The following is a 13,495-nucleotide window of genomic DNA, read 5'->3' on the forward strand; positions in this document are numbered from 1 at the left end:
ATCAGAAAATAATTTTATTTTTCAATCATAAATGTGAGATGTAAGACACACTTTATAGTATTTTTAGTTATCTGTTATAGAAACAGAATTTACTTAATGTTCGTGAATCTGATGTTTTCATTTTACTGTTATAGGGATTTAAATATAACCTTCCAAATGTTATTTCACAATGAATGTTTTTACAGTGGAAGTTTTAAAGCTGTAGTTTAAATTTGGAGAAATAATACCATGCTGAGGTATTTAGTGATACGGTGTTAGGAAAGGTCATAAAATAAATACTTACTGTTGGAATGTTAACTTCTGCTGTTTTTGCTCCTAGCACACATGCCAATTTTAGTGTTATGTATTTTACATATATTTGATAGATTTTTAAGCTGAAGAGTGTGTATCTGCAATTTGATAAAATTTTTAAGCTATCATTGTACATATTGAGTTATATAACACTATTTTAGACTTTCCCAGTTTTAAGGTTTACTGTTATATTGAAAATTTTAAAAATAAGTTTGAGCAGTTAAGCTATTTTGTTTTTAAGAGGATAAATATATAACTTTAAATTGGTATGCTTTAAAGTTTAAATGTTTCCATTTTTTAAAATATTGATTACAAGACATTTACTACAAGACATTTACTACCGTGACTGAGAATATAAACTAAAGGTCAAAATACAGTTTATAAAGCCATCCTGAAAGTTTTTCTTATCTGACTTTGTTTCTTTCCCTTTGTGAAACTTGTTATACAGAGTATGCATGCATGGGGGGAAAACTCTCCTTATAGATTTTAAAGTTCTTAATGACATTAGAAACTTTTTCACAGAGAAGTAATTTTATTTTGTTCTACAAAATAAATCATAACTAATTAAATTATTTGATTTAATTTATTGTATCACTTTTCTCCTCTTTACATTTTGTGGGATCCATTTTCTGCACTTGTGACACATTTGTTTGATTTGGGTTGAATTCCAAAGTTTTCTGGTTTGGACACATTTTTTAATCAATCACAAAAAATAGATGGATAACTTAGTCAATATATAGGGTCATCTTTTTATTACCATATGTAATTTTGATACTAATACAAGTTTCCTATTTTTTATCTTAAAAATTACTCTAACTCTTACTTATTTCTTTCTCAGGATATCATGAGGATACTAAGATAAGCAAAAGATGAAATACATTAAAAATTAAAACACCATGTATTAAAGCTACTCATTGCTTTATGTGCTCTAATGTCATGTTAATTATTTCATATGTTAATGTGTACATGCTTCTGAAGTGTGTGCAGGCATTCAACCTCTAGCTTTGTTCTTTGCAGTGTACCCGAAATGTGCATTTACCCCAATTGAACTGCTCACCCGTCATGTGGTCCATATCTGTGTAATGAGAGATACATAGATGTGTATGGCTACTGTATATTTGTTAGCAAGCGGAATGTTTGTTACTAATATAAATTAGGAATTATGGTGTGTTTAATATCCCAATAACTCTTCTTCATAGCAGAGAGTTAATTTTAAATGATTTCTCATGTATTATAGTATTGCCAGATCTGTCGAAAGGGAGATAATGAAGAACTGCTCCTGCTTTGTGATGGTTGTGACAAAGGCTGTCACACATACTGCCATAGACCCAAGATTACAACCATACCAGATGGGGACTGGTTTTGTCCAGCTTGCATTGCTAAGGTAAGACTGATCTAACACTAAATTTTTTAATTGCCAAATCAAAATGCAGAGTCGTATGGAGATTTTTTAAAGATATAATTCGTAAGTCATAAAAATCACCTTTTTAAAGTACACAATTCGGTGGTTTTTATAATATTCACAAAGTTGTACAACCATTGGCACTATTTAATTCCACAGCATTTTCACAACCCTAAAAAAGTATATCTTTGTACCCATGAGCAGTCACTCCCCATTCCTCGTCTCCCCTTAGCCTTTGGCAACCACTAGTCTACTTTCTGTCTCAATGGATTTACCTATTCTGGTCATTACAATATACTGCCTTTTGTGCCTGACTTCTTGCATTAGCACAATATTTTTGGGGTTCATTCATGTTCTAGCATGTAATAGTACTTCCTTTTTATAGTCAAATGATAATCCATTATATGGATATACCACGTTTTGTTTATCCATTCTTCAGTTAGTGAACATTTGGGTTGTTGCCATGGTTTGGCTACCATGAATAATGCTGCTGTGAAACATTCATACACAAGTTTTTGTATGAATAAATGTTTTCACTTGGGTATATATCTAAGGAGTTAAGTTGTTAGGTCATGGTAACGAGCATATATATTTTAAGTCACTTTCTGGTCACATTTAAATTAGAAACCTGTGGACACTCATACCGATTGATTAAAGAGAAGCAACATGATAATAGAATTAGAAAGTAAGAAGTAAGAAGTGTGAAAGTGTCAGTGTGTACTGAGGGCCAGAGTCTTTGTTAGGTGTTTCCTAACTCGGGCACTCCCTTCCCGTGTTTAATCTCTTGACCACTAGCTATCATTAGTCATTACCAGTAACTGCTGCCTCTCCATAAAGTAAATTCCAGACACGCATCTGTTCACCACATCCTTTCTCTTCTGTCTACCCCCTTTCTCACTCTAACTCCAACAGTCCTTTGGCCTCCAGTCCGTTTATCTGAAGACCTTTTCACCGTTTATCTGAAGACCCCCTCCCCCTTCAGGTCCTTTCTTTTCTCCTAACCTAGCTTGTAATGTGTCAACATTTCATTATCATAATCACTGTATCCACCTTTATCCTCTTTGCCGCTCTTTCACTTAGGAAAACCATGATTCTGGCTAATCCAACTTTGACTTCTCCAGCACCTATATTTTTATATCTGAATGTGGTTGGAATAAACACCCAGCCCTTTAAATTCAAGTCATTAAGAAGGCCTTTAATGGTGCCTGATGATTTACCTCCAGCTCTGTCTCCTCCATCTGTATTCTCAACTGATGACCTTACTTCCATTTCCCTGTGAAAATAGAAGCCGCCAGAAGAAAAGATCGTAAGAATTTGCCACTACATCCACCATCCTTCCTGTATGTGTGCTTACATACTCTCCCTTCTCTCCTGTTTCCATGAACTACTAGTGGCTCTAAGTTGGTTTGAGGAACCCATCCCCTCTCTCTTCCTCCTCCTCCTCCTCCTCCTTCTTCTTTTTCTTTTTCTTCTTCTTCTTCTTCTTCTTCTTCTTCTTCTTCTTCTTCTTCTTCTTCTGAGAGCAAGAGAGAAAGAAAATGTAAGCAGGGGAGGGGCAAAGAGAGGTAGAGGGAGAGAATCTGAAGCAGGCTCCATGCTCAGCTTTGAGCCAGTGTGGGGCTCAATCTCATGACCAACTGTGAGATCATGACCGGAGCCAAAATCAAAAGTTGGGTGCTCAACCAACTGAGCCACCCAAGGCACCCCCCCCCCCCTCACTTCCTTAGGAGTATGACCAACAGTTCTCTCTTCTCCTGCACCATCATCAGTTTTTCTTTCTCCCCTGGGTTCTTCTCATCAGCCTACTAACATTCCATCCAGCCTCCTTCCTTCCATCTTGAAAAAACTAAACAAAAACCCTCTTCTGGCCTCACTTCTTCCTTGTTCCACTGCCTCCATTTTCCCCCTTTTCTTTATAGAAGAACTTGTGGAAAGTTTTCTATTCTGGTTCTCTCTGTTTTTTCTCCTCCAAATCACTCTTGAACTTACTCCAGTAAGATTTGTACTTCCACAGCTTCTCCAGAAGTGCTCTTATTATGACCACAAATGACTTCCACATTGCTCAACTCAGTGATCAGTGCTTTGACCTCATCTAACCTATTAGTTACATTTAATAGAGTGGAGCACTTCCTCTCCTTAAAACCCCGTTTCTACTTGGCTTCTAAGATACCATACTTAACTGGTTGTCTACCTGCCTTTGCTCTTTTTCGGTCCCTTGGTGGTTTTTCTCACCTCCCTGATTTATAAACATTGGACCACATTCTTAGCTTCAGGGTTATCTGTAAAATGGGATAGTATCTAATTTATAGAGGTTTTAGAAGATCAAATATAGTCATGTGTGTGAGAGTTTTTATGACTTTAAAGTTTGGTGACATATGTATATAATACTTTATTACGTTTTATTTGTATTATTTATATTTTATTTTTATTATATTTTACTTTTATAATATATAATATCTTTTCTTTTATTATATGTTTATATTTTATAAAATAGCAGATGGTTTTGCCTTGCATTATATTCGCTAGTAATCACTTCTTAATTTTTCATTACTTGATTATTTTATCCTATCTAGTTAAGTGTAGTTCAATAATAATTTTCACTGGTTGTACATAAATTATGTTTTAGCTTCTTAACTGTCAACTTATAGAAATCTTCTTTAAAGCTTCACAAATTACTAACAAATTGGTGTGTTAATTCTTGTTAATCATCTGGTAGACTATAGGAGGTTTATTTTCAGTAAATTTGCTTAAATTATATCACTCCCTTCAAGCAGTGGTCTAAGAATCCTAAACCCTGTGATCTAATCCAAGTGCTTTTATGTAATGCAGATTTCTAAGCCTCTGCTCTCTTTGTTTATTTAATGTAGTGAATTAGATGTTACATTTCTTATAGCAATAAAAATATTAAACATTTGATTTTGATGTAAAAAGACTTTTTTAATGTTTATTTATTTTTGGGACAGAGAGGGGTACAGAGGATCTGAAGTGGGCTCCATGCTGACAGCAGAGAGCCCAATGAGGGGCTCAAGCTCACGAACCATGAGATCATGATCTGAGCCGAAGTCAGTTGATTAACTGACTGAGCCATCCAGGCACCCCATAAAAAGATTTTTAAAGTTAATGTTATTAATATACATTTATCATTATTTAATTAATTTAATTAAAGATTCTCTCTCTCCCTCTCCTCTGCTCACTCGCATACTGTCTCTCTTTCTACAATGAAAATATAATATATAGATATGTGTGTGTGTGTGTGTATGTGTACAGTGTAATGAGGCAAGCTGATAAACATTATTTATTAAAGAAATGTATAAACTTCATTGTCTTTTTGAAACATCACAAAAACCTTTTGATTCTGTGATTTAAGTTTCATGTTTTCCTACTGTAGTTATGAGTTTATTAGAAAAGTATCCCAAGTAATAATTTAGTTCACATAAAGAACTAGAAGTTTTGGCCCATATTCATGAAATATTGTCCTTGTTAAGTGGCATAATTATTCAATCTAACTTAATTTAATCTTCATTAAATGGACTTTTTCATCATTATATTAAGCATCCTCTTTCTGTTTTCTTATGATTTAAGAGTGCTAGAAGGTCAGGCTATATGAAAACTCAGAATATCAGATATTAGTGAATAAAAATTAATAAACTAAATGGAAAGGAGACTTAGTAAAACATTTTAATTATTTTAGTGACAAGGGGGTAGTGATTCTTTGATATGATATGGGGAAGGTATCAGATTGATAGTTTGCTTTATTATTTCAGGCAATTAAAATATCTCCTTAACTATATTTCTAACTTCCCAATAGAGAACCAAATAATTTTAATTGCTTAAGAGCAATTATTTTAAAATGTTAATAGCAGAGTTCATGAAATTGTCAAAGAAATTAATATGAAATACTCCAAAGTAATGTTTTCAGCCAACTCTTTCAAGAATAGAGCCAACTTTAGATTAAGCCTAGACCAAATATCTGACTCTGCAGTCTAAGAATTTTTAACAGTCTGGGTAGGAGAAAAAATCATTTTTTGAAAGAAGGTTAGCACTATTCTGGAAAACCAAAACAAAATCGTGCATTACCAGTGACTGCCTATCTCTCTCCTAGGATCCATTATATTTATTATAACATTTAACTCTCAAAATACAGACTTGTTTCCCTATTTCTAGATGAAGGATGGGGGCTCATTGTTACATCAATGTGCTGTCTACAGTTGTAGTTACATTGCAGAAGGCCACACTGAGATTTTTGTTCATGTAATTTTAGAGCTAGAATGACCTTACCAATTGTGTGGCTTACTTTTCTAATTTTACAGATGACAAAATAGGGCCTCAGACATTTTTGTGCAAATTCCATAGCTAGTCACTGACAGAGCTATAGCTAGAATTCGTAACCTTAAATTTCAAATGTGATCTCTTTTATACTATGTCTATTGTTTTCTGCAAAAAACAGACATTCTCTCTCTCTCTCTCTCTCTCTCTCTCTCTCTCTCTCTCTCTCATTTTTCACCATTGCTTTATTCACACCTGAGAACCACAATTTTATGGAACTCTCTTTTCATAGCAAATGTTTTTTTTTTCTTTATCTTAAAAAAACAGATATATCAATTTCCAGTAGATTTAATCACATATAAAGGACTTTTCCTTTATTTGACACTTTCTGAGCTATTTTTCATGTTTTAGCCTAGCTTTTCAACTACCTCTTCAAGTATCTTATTAATAAGGTCTATATTTTTGTTCATTTTCACCTTTGTTCCTAACTGTGTTCTCAAAGATAGTCCTTTTGTACCTTTAAACTCGTTTGGTTAGTGACTACACTAAAGGAATACTGCTAAGTTCTTTAGTACCAAAGATAGATTACCATAAATCAACATCTTCGAATTTTAAGAATTCTTAAGATAGATTTTTCATGCTTTATTAGATTTTAACCTTATGGGAAAACAAATTCATAAATCTCTATTAAAAATAAAATTATCAGCCTTCTAGATCAGAGATAATATTCTTTTTGTCCTGTTAGACTTACATAATTAAAAAAAAACTTTAATGTTTATTTATTTTTGAGAGAGAGAGGGAGAGAGGGAGAGAGAGCGTGAGGGGGGGAGAGGCAGAGAGAGAAGGAAGCCAAAGCAGGCTCCAGGCTCCACACTGTCAGCACAGAGCCCGACACGGGGCCTGAACCCACAAACAGTGAGATCATGACCTGAGCCAAAGTCGGATGCTCAACCAGCGGGGTCACCCAGGTGCCGCTAAAGTAATAAAAGGTCTGTAGATGGTTATTTTCTTATTTATTTTTTTTTTTAATTAAAGGCAAGTGGTCAAACTCTAAAAATCAAAAAACTTCATGTCAAAGGAAAAAAGACTAATGAGTCAAAGAAAGGCAAGAAAGGAACTTTAACAGGGGATACTGAAGATGAAGACTCTGCATCTACAAATAGTTCACTGAAAAGAGGAAACAAAGACCTGAAAAAAAGAAAAATAGAGGAAAACACTTCTATTAACTTGTCAAAACAGGAAAGTTCTACTTCTGTTAAGAAACCTAAAAGAGATGACTCCAAAGACCTCGCTCTTTGCAGGTATTAATTATTTCAGACACACGTACTCATTTTTTTGTTTAGAAACTTCCCACTGTGTTAAAGGTGACTTTTGGACAACTTTTGACAGATAGGAAAATGTACAGTCTACAATATCAGTAAATGTATTTCATCTCTTTTAATAAATGAATTTGCATTGTTTTTACTTGAAGGATTATAAAAGCTAAGTTTTTAATAAAAATAGATAATTCTAAAGCATAGATACTGACTTCAAATATTATTATTTTTTTTTTAGTATGATCCTTACTGAAATGGAAACTCATGAGGATGCGTGGCCTTTTCTACTTCCTGTAAACTTGAAACTCGTTCCTGGTTATAAGAAAGTTATTAAGAAGCCTATGGATTTTTCCACAATTAGAGAGAAATTAAGTAGTGGGCAGTAAGTAAATCATTTCAATTCAATATTTATTGAATGCTTAATATGTGTTGGGTAGTCCTCTAGTGAGCCAAAGACACATTAAATAAAAGCCCTACCTTTGGAGGGGTGTGTGTGTATATGTCTGTCTGTATGTGTGTTTGGTTAGACAAGTCAATTAGAATTTTTTGAACAATGGAAAAGCAGTGTGATAAAGCTGCTTTTGACATTGAAGGCCACCTGACCCAGCCTAAGAGGTAAAGAAAAGTAACAGGGAAGTCTCCCAAAGTAAGTAAATAAATAACATAATTGAGAGCTTTTATCATACATCAGCGGAATATTGATAACATCTCGTGTGGATTTAATAAAAATTGACTGTAATATTTTCAGATTGTTATAATGTAGAGAGAGAAGGTCATTGGAAATTTTAAATATTAAAAGTTTTCTTGTGAGGTCTTGGAGAATACTAAAAATTTACTTCTTAAAATGTGAAAGAAAACTACTATTTGCTCTTCTCTACCACATTCTCTTTGTGATCCTACCCAAAGAATAAAGTGACTTCCTGGCCACAGTTAATGATATTGGTTAGACTACTTCAAATTCCTACCAGCAAGTAGCAGCTGTTAGTGGAATTGAGTTGGTTCTGAACAGTGGCCCATTTTGGAGCCACAAAAATGAGGCTGTTCACTTACCAAATAAGCCCACACAAAAGCATCCCCCATGTAAGTGGCCAGGAGCTGGGAGCTTGTGTGTTCTCTTCTCCATTCTCCTCTGTTCCTCTTACTCCTTCATACTGGTTTAGCTTAATCTACCCTGTGACCGTAATTTCAGGCAAGGTCACAAAAAATATGGAGAAAGAAGGAATTTTACATTGAAGAATAACCGTAAGATAGATTTTAATCACATTATTATTGGTGGTGGTGGTGGTGTTGTTATCCTTACAATGCAGTATGTTGTTTAGTTCCTCTTAAATGTTCTTTTGGTGAAAATCACTGTGCTCCATAATTTACATTCAGTGTAGAAGAGTTAAGTAGAATTTAACTCCTAATAATCAGTGTCCTTCTCACATGTATGAAAGGATTTGAGAGACTGATCAAATGATTAACTTATTTCTTTGGAGACTGAAATGTCAGCCTTTCAAAAGATTATGTCTGTTTTGTTTTATTTTTTAAAAAATTATAGAAGGGATCTGCCCCAAATCAGAAAACATTTAAAATTATTAAAACTATTGGTTCTAATGTGAACCAAAAAGCAATGGCTGCTGTCTGGATATAAACTAGTTCTTTAGCTTTTTTCTTTCAAAACAATGAGATGTTTAGGTGGGCAGCATCATGGGCTCTATGATCAACATGGCCACGACAAGACTTACACAGAAAGACTTGACATGTGTCTCCGATTCCTGGATGGAGGATCAACCTAAGCCTCCAGATCCCCAAAATAAACACCAAGGCAGAGCGTAGACATTACCAAACATTAGCACACCCTTTTGAGAATGAGGCCTGGTGAATGGAGGAAGTCACAGCAGAAGCAGGCAGAGAGAGGGAAGCAGTTCTCTATAATCCTGTTCGTGATGCCAGCTGTGTGGGAGGCAAAATTTAGTGGATTCAAACCCTTCTAAATCCAAGTTGTTTGATTAAACCCAAACTAATAAGTTGGAACCAAAACTCATAAACATTATTTCAAATGTTTAAACTAGAAATGTATAAAGTAGAGTGGAGGAAGTACCTACTTTAGCGACTCTTTCTGGGTTCCATATACTGCTCCATCCTTCTGTAAAGGAAGAGGGACAAGACATAAGAATAGTATTTGTTTCACCAGAATTCTAGTCTCCCCAGCAAAAATCATTAACCTTCTCTTACAGTAAGGAACAGTCTAAAGAGGTAAATATTTCTCAAAGTAACCTTAAAATATTTTATAAAAATTATTCCCACACATGTTGTATGACTCCGTTTATATTAAACTTCCAGAGTAGATAAATCCACAGAGAAAGACAGATTAGTGGTTGCCAGAGACAAGATAGGGAGGGATGGGGGTTAACTGCTTAATGGATACAGGGTTTCCTTTGGGGATAATGGCAGGGTTTTGGAACTAGATAGAAACGGTAATAGTAAATGTCGTGAATGTACTAAATGCCATCTTAAAATGGGTAACTTTATTTTATGTGAATTTGCCTTCATTAAAAAATAATCCCCAGAAGAACAGGAAAATAGGTGAGGTGACATAAGTTCTGAATTAATTTGGTGAGCCCATTGCAGATAGAGAAAAGTTACTCCTTTTATTACGGCACATAGTAGAATGGAAGTGGGAAGAAGGGGAAGACTATACAAGACAGTCCATCAAAGAAATAATTCTACTTTCCCAGGTCTCAGAGCTTCAGTGTGTACTTCATGGGTATTTCTAATAGGTAAATTATTTTAGTATCTAGCTTACTGTAAGCTAGAATTAATTTAAATTTCCAGAAGCCGTCTTGTGAACTGTATTGGTTTGGCTTCAGTTGGCTTCAAACAAACCACTCTTTTTTTTTTTTTTTTTTTAACTAATGAGTTTAGGCAGATTCATTCACCTTTCTGTTCTTTTCTCCATGTTCTTACAGAGAAAGAGGATTGGACTTATTCTGCCAAAAAAGAACTTGAAGCCACAGTGCTTCTTATGGAAAGGCAGGTCCTCATAATGTTACCTCTGATGAAGGGATAACACGTACTTTTTTTTTTTTGGCTTGTTTTGGATTATCACACTCCAGTGCTTTAGCAAAAGAGCACATTTGAAGAGAAAAGAACAGAAATGGGAAATGGGGCTGATTTAACACAGAGCAATATGTCCTGAGATGTATGTGTGTAAAGGCTACAGGGCAAGTATAACGTTTACAGTGCATAGGAAGTATTTACATTATTGCGACTAAATATTTTTTTTATGTTTATTTATTTTTGAGAGAGAGAGGGACAGAGCGTGAGCAGGGGAAGAACAGAGAGAGAGGGAGACACAGAATCTGAAGCAGGCTCCAGGCTTGGAGCTGTCAGCACAGAGCCCAATGTGGGGCTCGAACTCACGAGCTGTGAGATCACGACCTGAGCCAAAGTCAAATGCTTAACCAACTGAGCCACCCAGGTGCCCCACAACTAAATATTTTTGAATATGAATGATAGGGTACCACAGTTGGTCAGAGGAACTAATAAATCAGTCAAGTGGGATGAGTCTTGGGACGGAGAACTGTGTACAGGTCAGACAGGAAATTGGATGTGGGAAAAAGGCTAGTTAGTTGAAATATATCTTGATCTTCAGAGAAATGGTTTTTTTCCATTTAATCTTTTTAAATCTTAACTACATGGTTCAGAACACATGCAATTTTTTAAATGCATATCTATAAGAAAGTACAATATGTTTTCTGTCAGTTTAAATGTAGTTATCCTAATCTTTTTTTCTTTCAGTTTTATTTTTCCTTTTACCTTTTATTACATCTTCATTTGTTGATAAAAGAAAGCCACCCTGTAAACACAATCTCTAAATCATGTGTTTTCTTTCAGATATCCAAACCTTGAAACCTTTGCTGTAGATGTCAGGCTTGTTTTTGACAACTGTGAAACATTTAATGAAGATGATTCTGATATAGGCAGAGCTGGCCACAGTATGAGGAAGTATTTTGAAAAAAAGTGGACAGATATTTTCAAAGTGAGCTGAAGTTATAATAACCTCTCTTTTTTTTTCCTTTTAAACAAGGACAAATGAGACCAGCAATGTGAACTGTATTTACATAAATGTGCAAGGCACATACATAATGACTTTTTTTTCCTTAAAATAAGCATCACAAAAAAACAAAAAAAAAAGTATCAGAAGAATGATACCATTTTTAAAGGCTTCACTCCTACAACAACCAAGGCCCTTGGTTATTGGTTTGTGTGATTTATCAGCTAACTTAGGTAGAACAGGGAAGCACACCCAAAGAATTTTCAAAGGAAAGGGTGTTATAGTGCAATAGCAATTAAAATATATCAAATCGCACTGAATATTCAACACCAGAGCTCTAATGTGGGAAATGGTTCTCCTTTCCCTCTCAATAAATATCTATTTTTCATTTTTTTACTTTGTAGTTTATTTTTTAGTGAATGTATTTAATTTTATGAATTATTTATGATTAAACCACATCCAGAATCTTCGTTTTCTGTGAAAAGGAAGAACTAGAAAATTGCTTTAAATCTTGAAAATACAACAAGGAATGTTTTAAAATATAAAACAAAGCCAAGTTAAACTGTTTACACTGATGTGCTATAAAGCACCAAAAATAAACTTTACTGTAGAGTTACAAGTACATTTATATATATATATATATATATATATATATATATATATATATATATGTTGCTGCATCACTTGTGTAGTTAAATTGTATTTCAAGACAGTGAAGAAAAATTGACATGTATATACTGTTCATTATTGTTTATATTAAGTCTTGTTTTAAATATGTATTATGTGTATATATTGTTTGGAGACATTATTGTTTATGCCTTAGAAGGATTGTAGCATTTTATTTTAGTCTGAAGGTAATTATAGCTATACAGCTTGTACAGTAATTATCCTCTACCAACACTGTGGCGTCTCCTTGATCTTGGTAGTGCCTGCCTTTGAAACAGGGTGTAGGGGATATTAGTTTTCCATTTTTCTATTTTGTTATATAATTTTAAGCCACCAGGGCCTAAATTAAAGTATAATCATTTGTATCCATGTGGAATAAAATTGTGACAATTTCCTACACACACAGTATTTTTTCATAGAAACATTTCCTTCCCATTTGCCTTGCCTCAGAAATAAATTTAAAAGACATTTGTAACCACTGTGTTTTATCTACTGTGTGTTGTGGTGGCCTGTTGGAGGCAAATAGATCAGAATTTTTTTTGTACCTATGTAAGAGTACTTGAAGTTTTATTTAAAATAAAATGTTGTGAAAAAGGTAGCATTCTTTTTTTTAGGAGTGTTATTTTTCACTACTATGTGTGGCACGGATACAATAAAAGACTTTTACAAACTAGTTTTTTAGTTTTTCTTAATGAGCCTGAAAATGTTCATTTGAATTTGATTTTTTCAAAATCATAAAGGAGGAACAACAGACTGTAGCTCAAAGGACAGTGGGCTGGATGGAGGAGGGTGGTTTTAAGTCAAATGTTGTGACTTGCATCTCTGAACAGCATTTTATTGTTTGTTTTCTTCATATTTTCAATATGAAAATTTTAGAATACATTTTAAAAGTCTTGTTCTGAATGAGAAATGTCTCTACTGGTAGACATATAACCCAGTTGTCAATAAGCAAAGTTGATCCTATGAATTAGTCTAATAAGTCGTGAGCTACCAATTCAAGCATTCTTGAAATATGATTTGATGCCTTGCTGGGCTCTGAGGAATCAGTGGTGAACGAGACAGGCACAGACCCATCGTGGAGCGTACAGCCTAGTGAAGATGTGGTCCTGAGACGATGTCCTTAGAGAATGGTTTTAATAGTGAAGGAAGAGTAGAAAAGTTTTGAAGAAAATATTACTAACTTTAAAATGCTTCGAAGCCACTGAGTATTTTCCAAAATTTCTAGATTGTTTGTGGAGACTTCTATGAAAATCAGCTGTTGTTATGTAAATATGTCAGTTTTTGTTAACCATATACTGCACTGATGCCTTAAGGGGCTGGTGCTTCATCAAAAAGACTATGTGAAGAAAAGAACAAGGTGGTGCTGTGAATAAAGTGTCTGGTTTCTGTGTTTATTGAACTGCCAGATGCTCCATGGGGAGTCTTCTTCATGGGGGTGTTGTGCCTTAGGGATGATACATGCTTACATTAATTTATATTAGATGGTATATAAGCAGCTTGATAATAATATGTCTG

The 13,495-nt window shown here is 34.3% G+C and overlaps 1 protein-coding gene across 1 annotated transcript in view; it reads left to right on the forward strand.

Annotated features, from left to right (window-relative positions):
* BAZ2B (bromodomain adjacent to zinc finger domain 2B) overlaps nt 1–12,653 on the forward strand; it is a 186,122-nt gene extending 173,469 nt beyond the window's left edge. The window contains 4 exon segments of the mRNA XM_019457313.2: nt 1,529–1,675; nt 6,995–7,260; nt 7,514–7,657; nt 11,155–12,653. Coding sequence (XP_019312858.2) covers nt 1,529–1,675; nt 6,995–7,260; nt 7,514–7,657; nt 11,155–11,308 — 711 coding nt within the window. The 3' untranslated portion in view covers nt 11,309–12,653.
* The last annotated feature ends 842 nt before the right edge of the window (nt 12,654–13,495 follow it).

The sequence above is a fragment of the Panthera pardus genome, unplaced genomic scaffold (assembly GCF_024362965.1).
Source record: "Panthera pardus isolate Hobbes unplaced genomic scaffold, ASM2436296v1 HiC_scaffold_10, whole genome shotgun sequence".
NCBI lineage: Eukaryota > Metazoa > Chordata > Mammalia > Carnivora > Felidae > Panthera > Panthera pardus.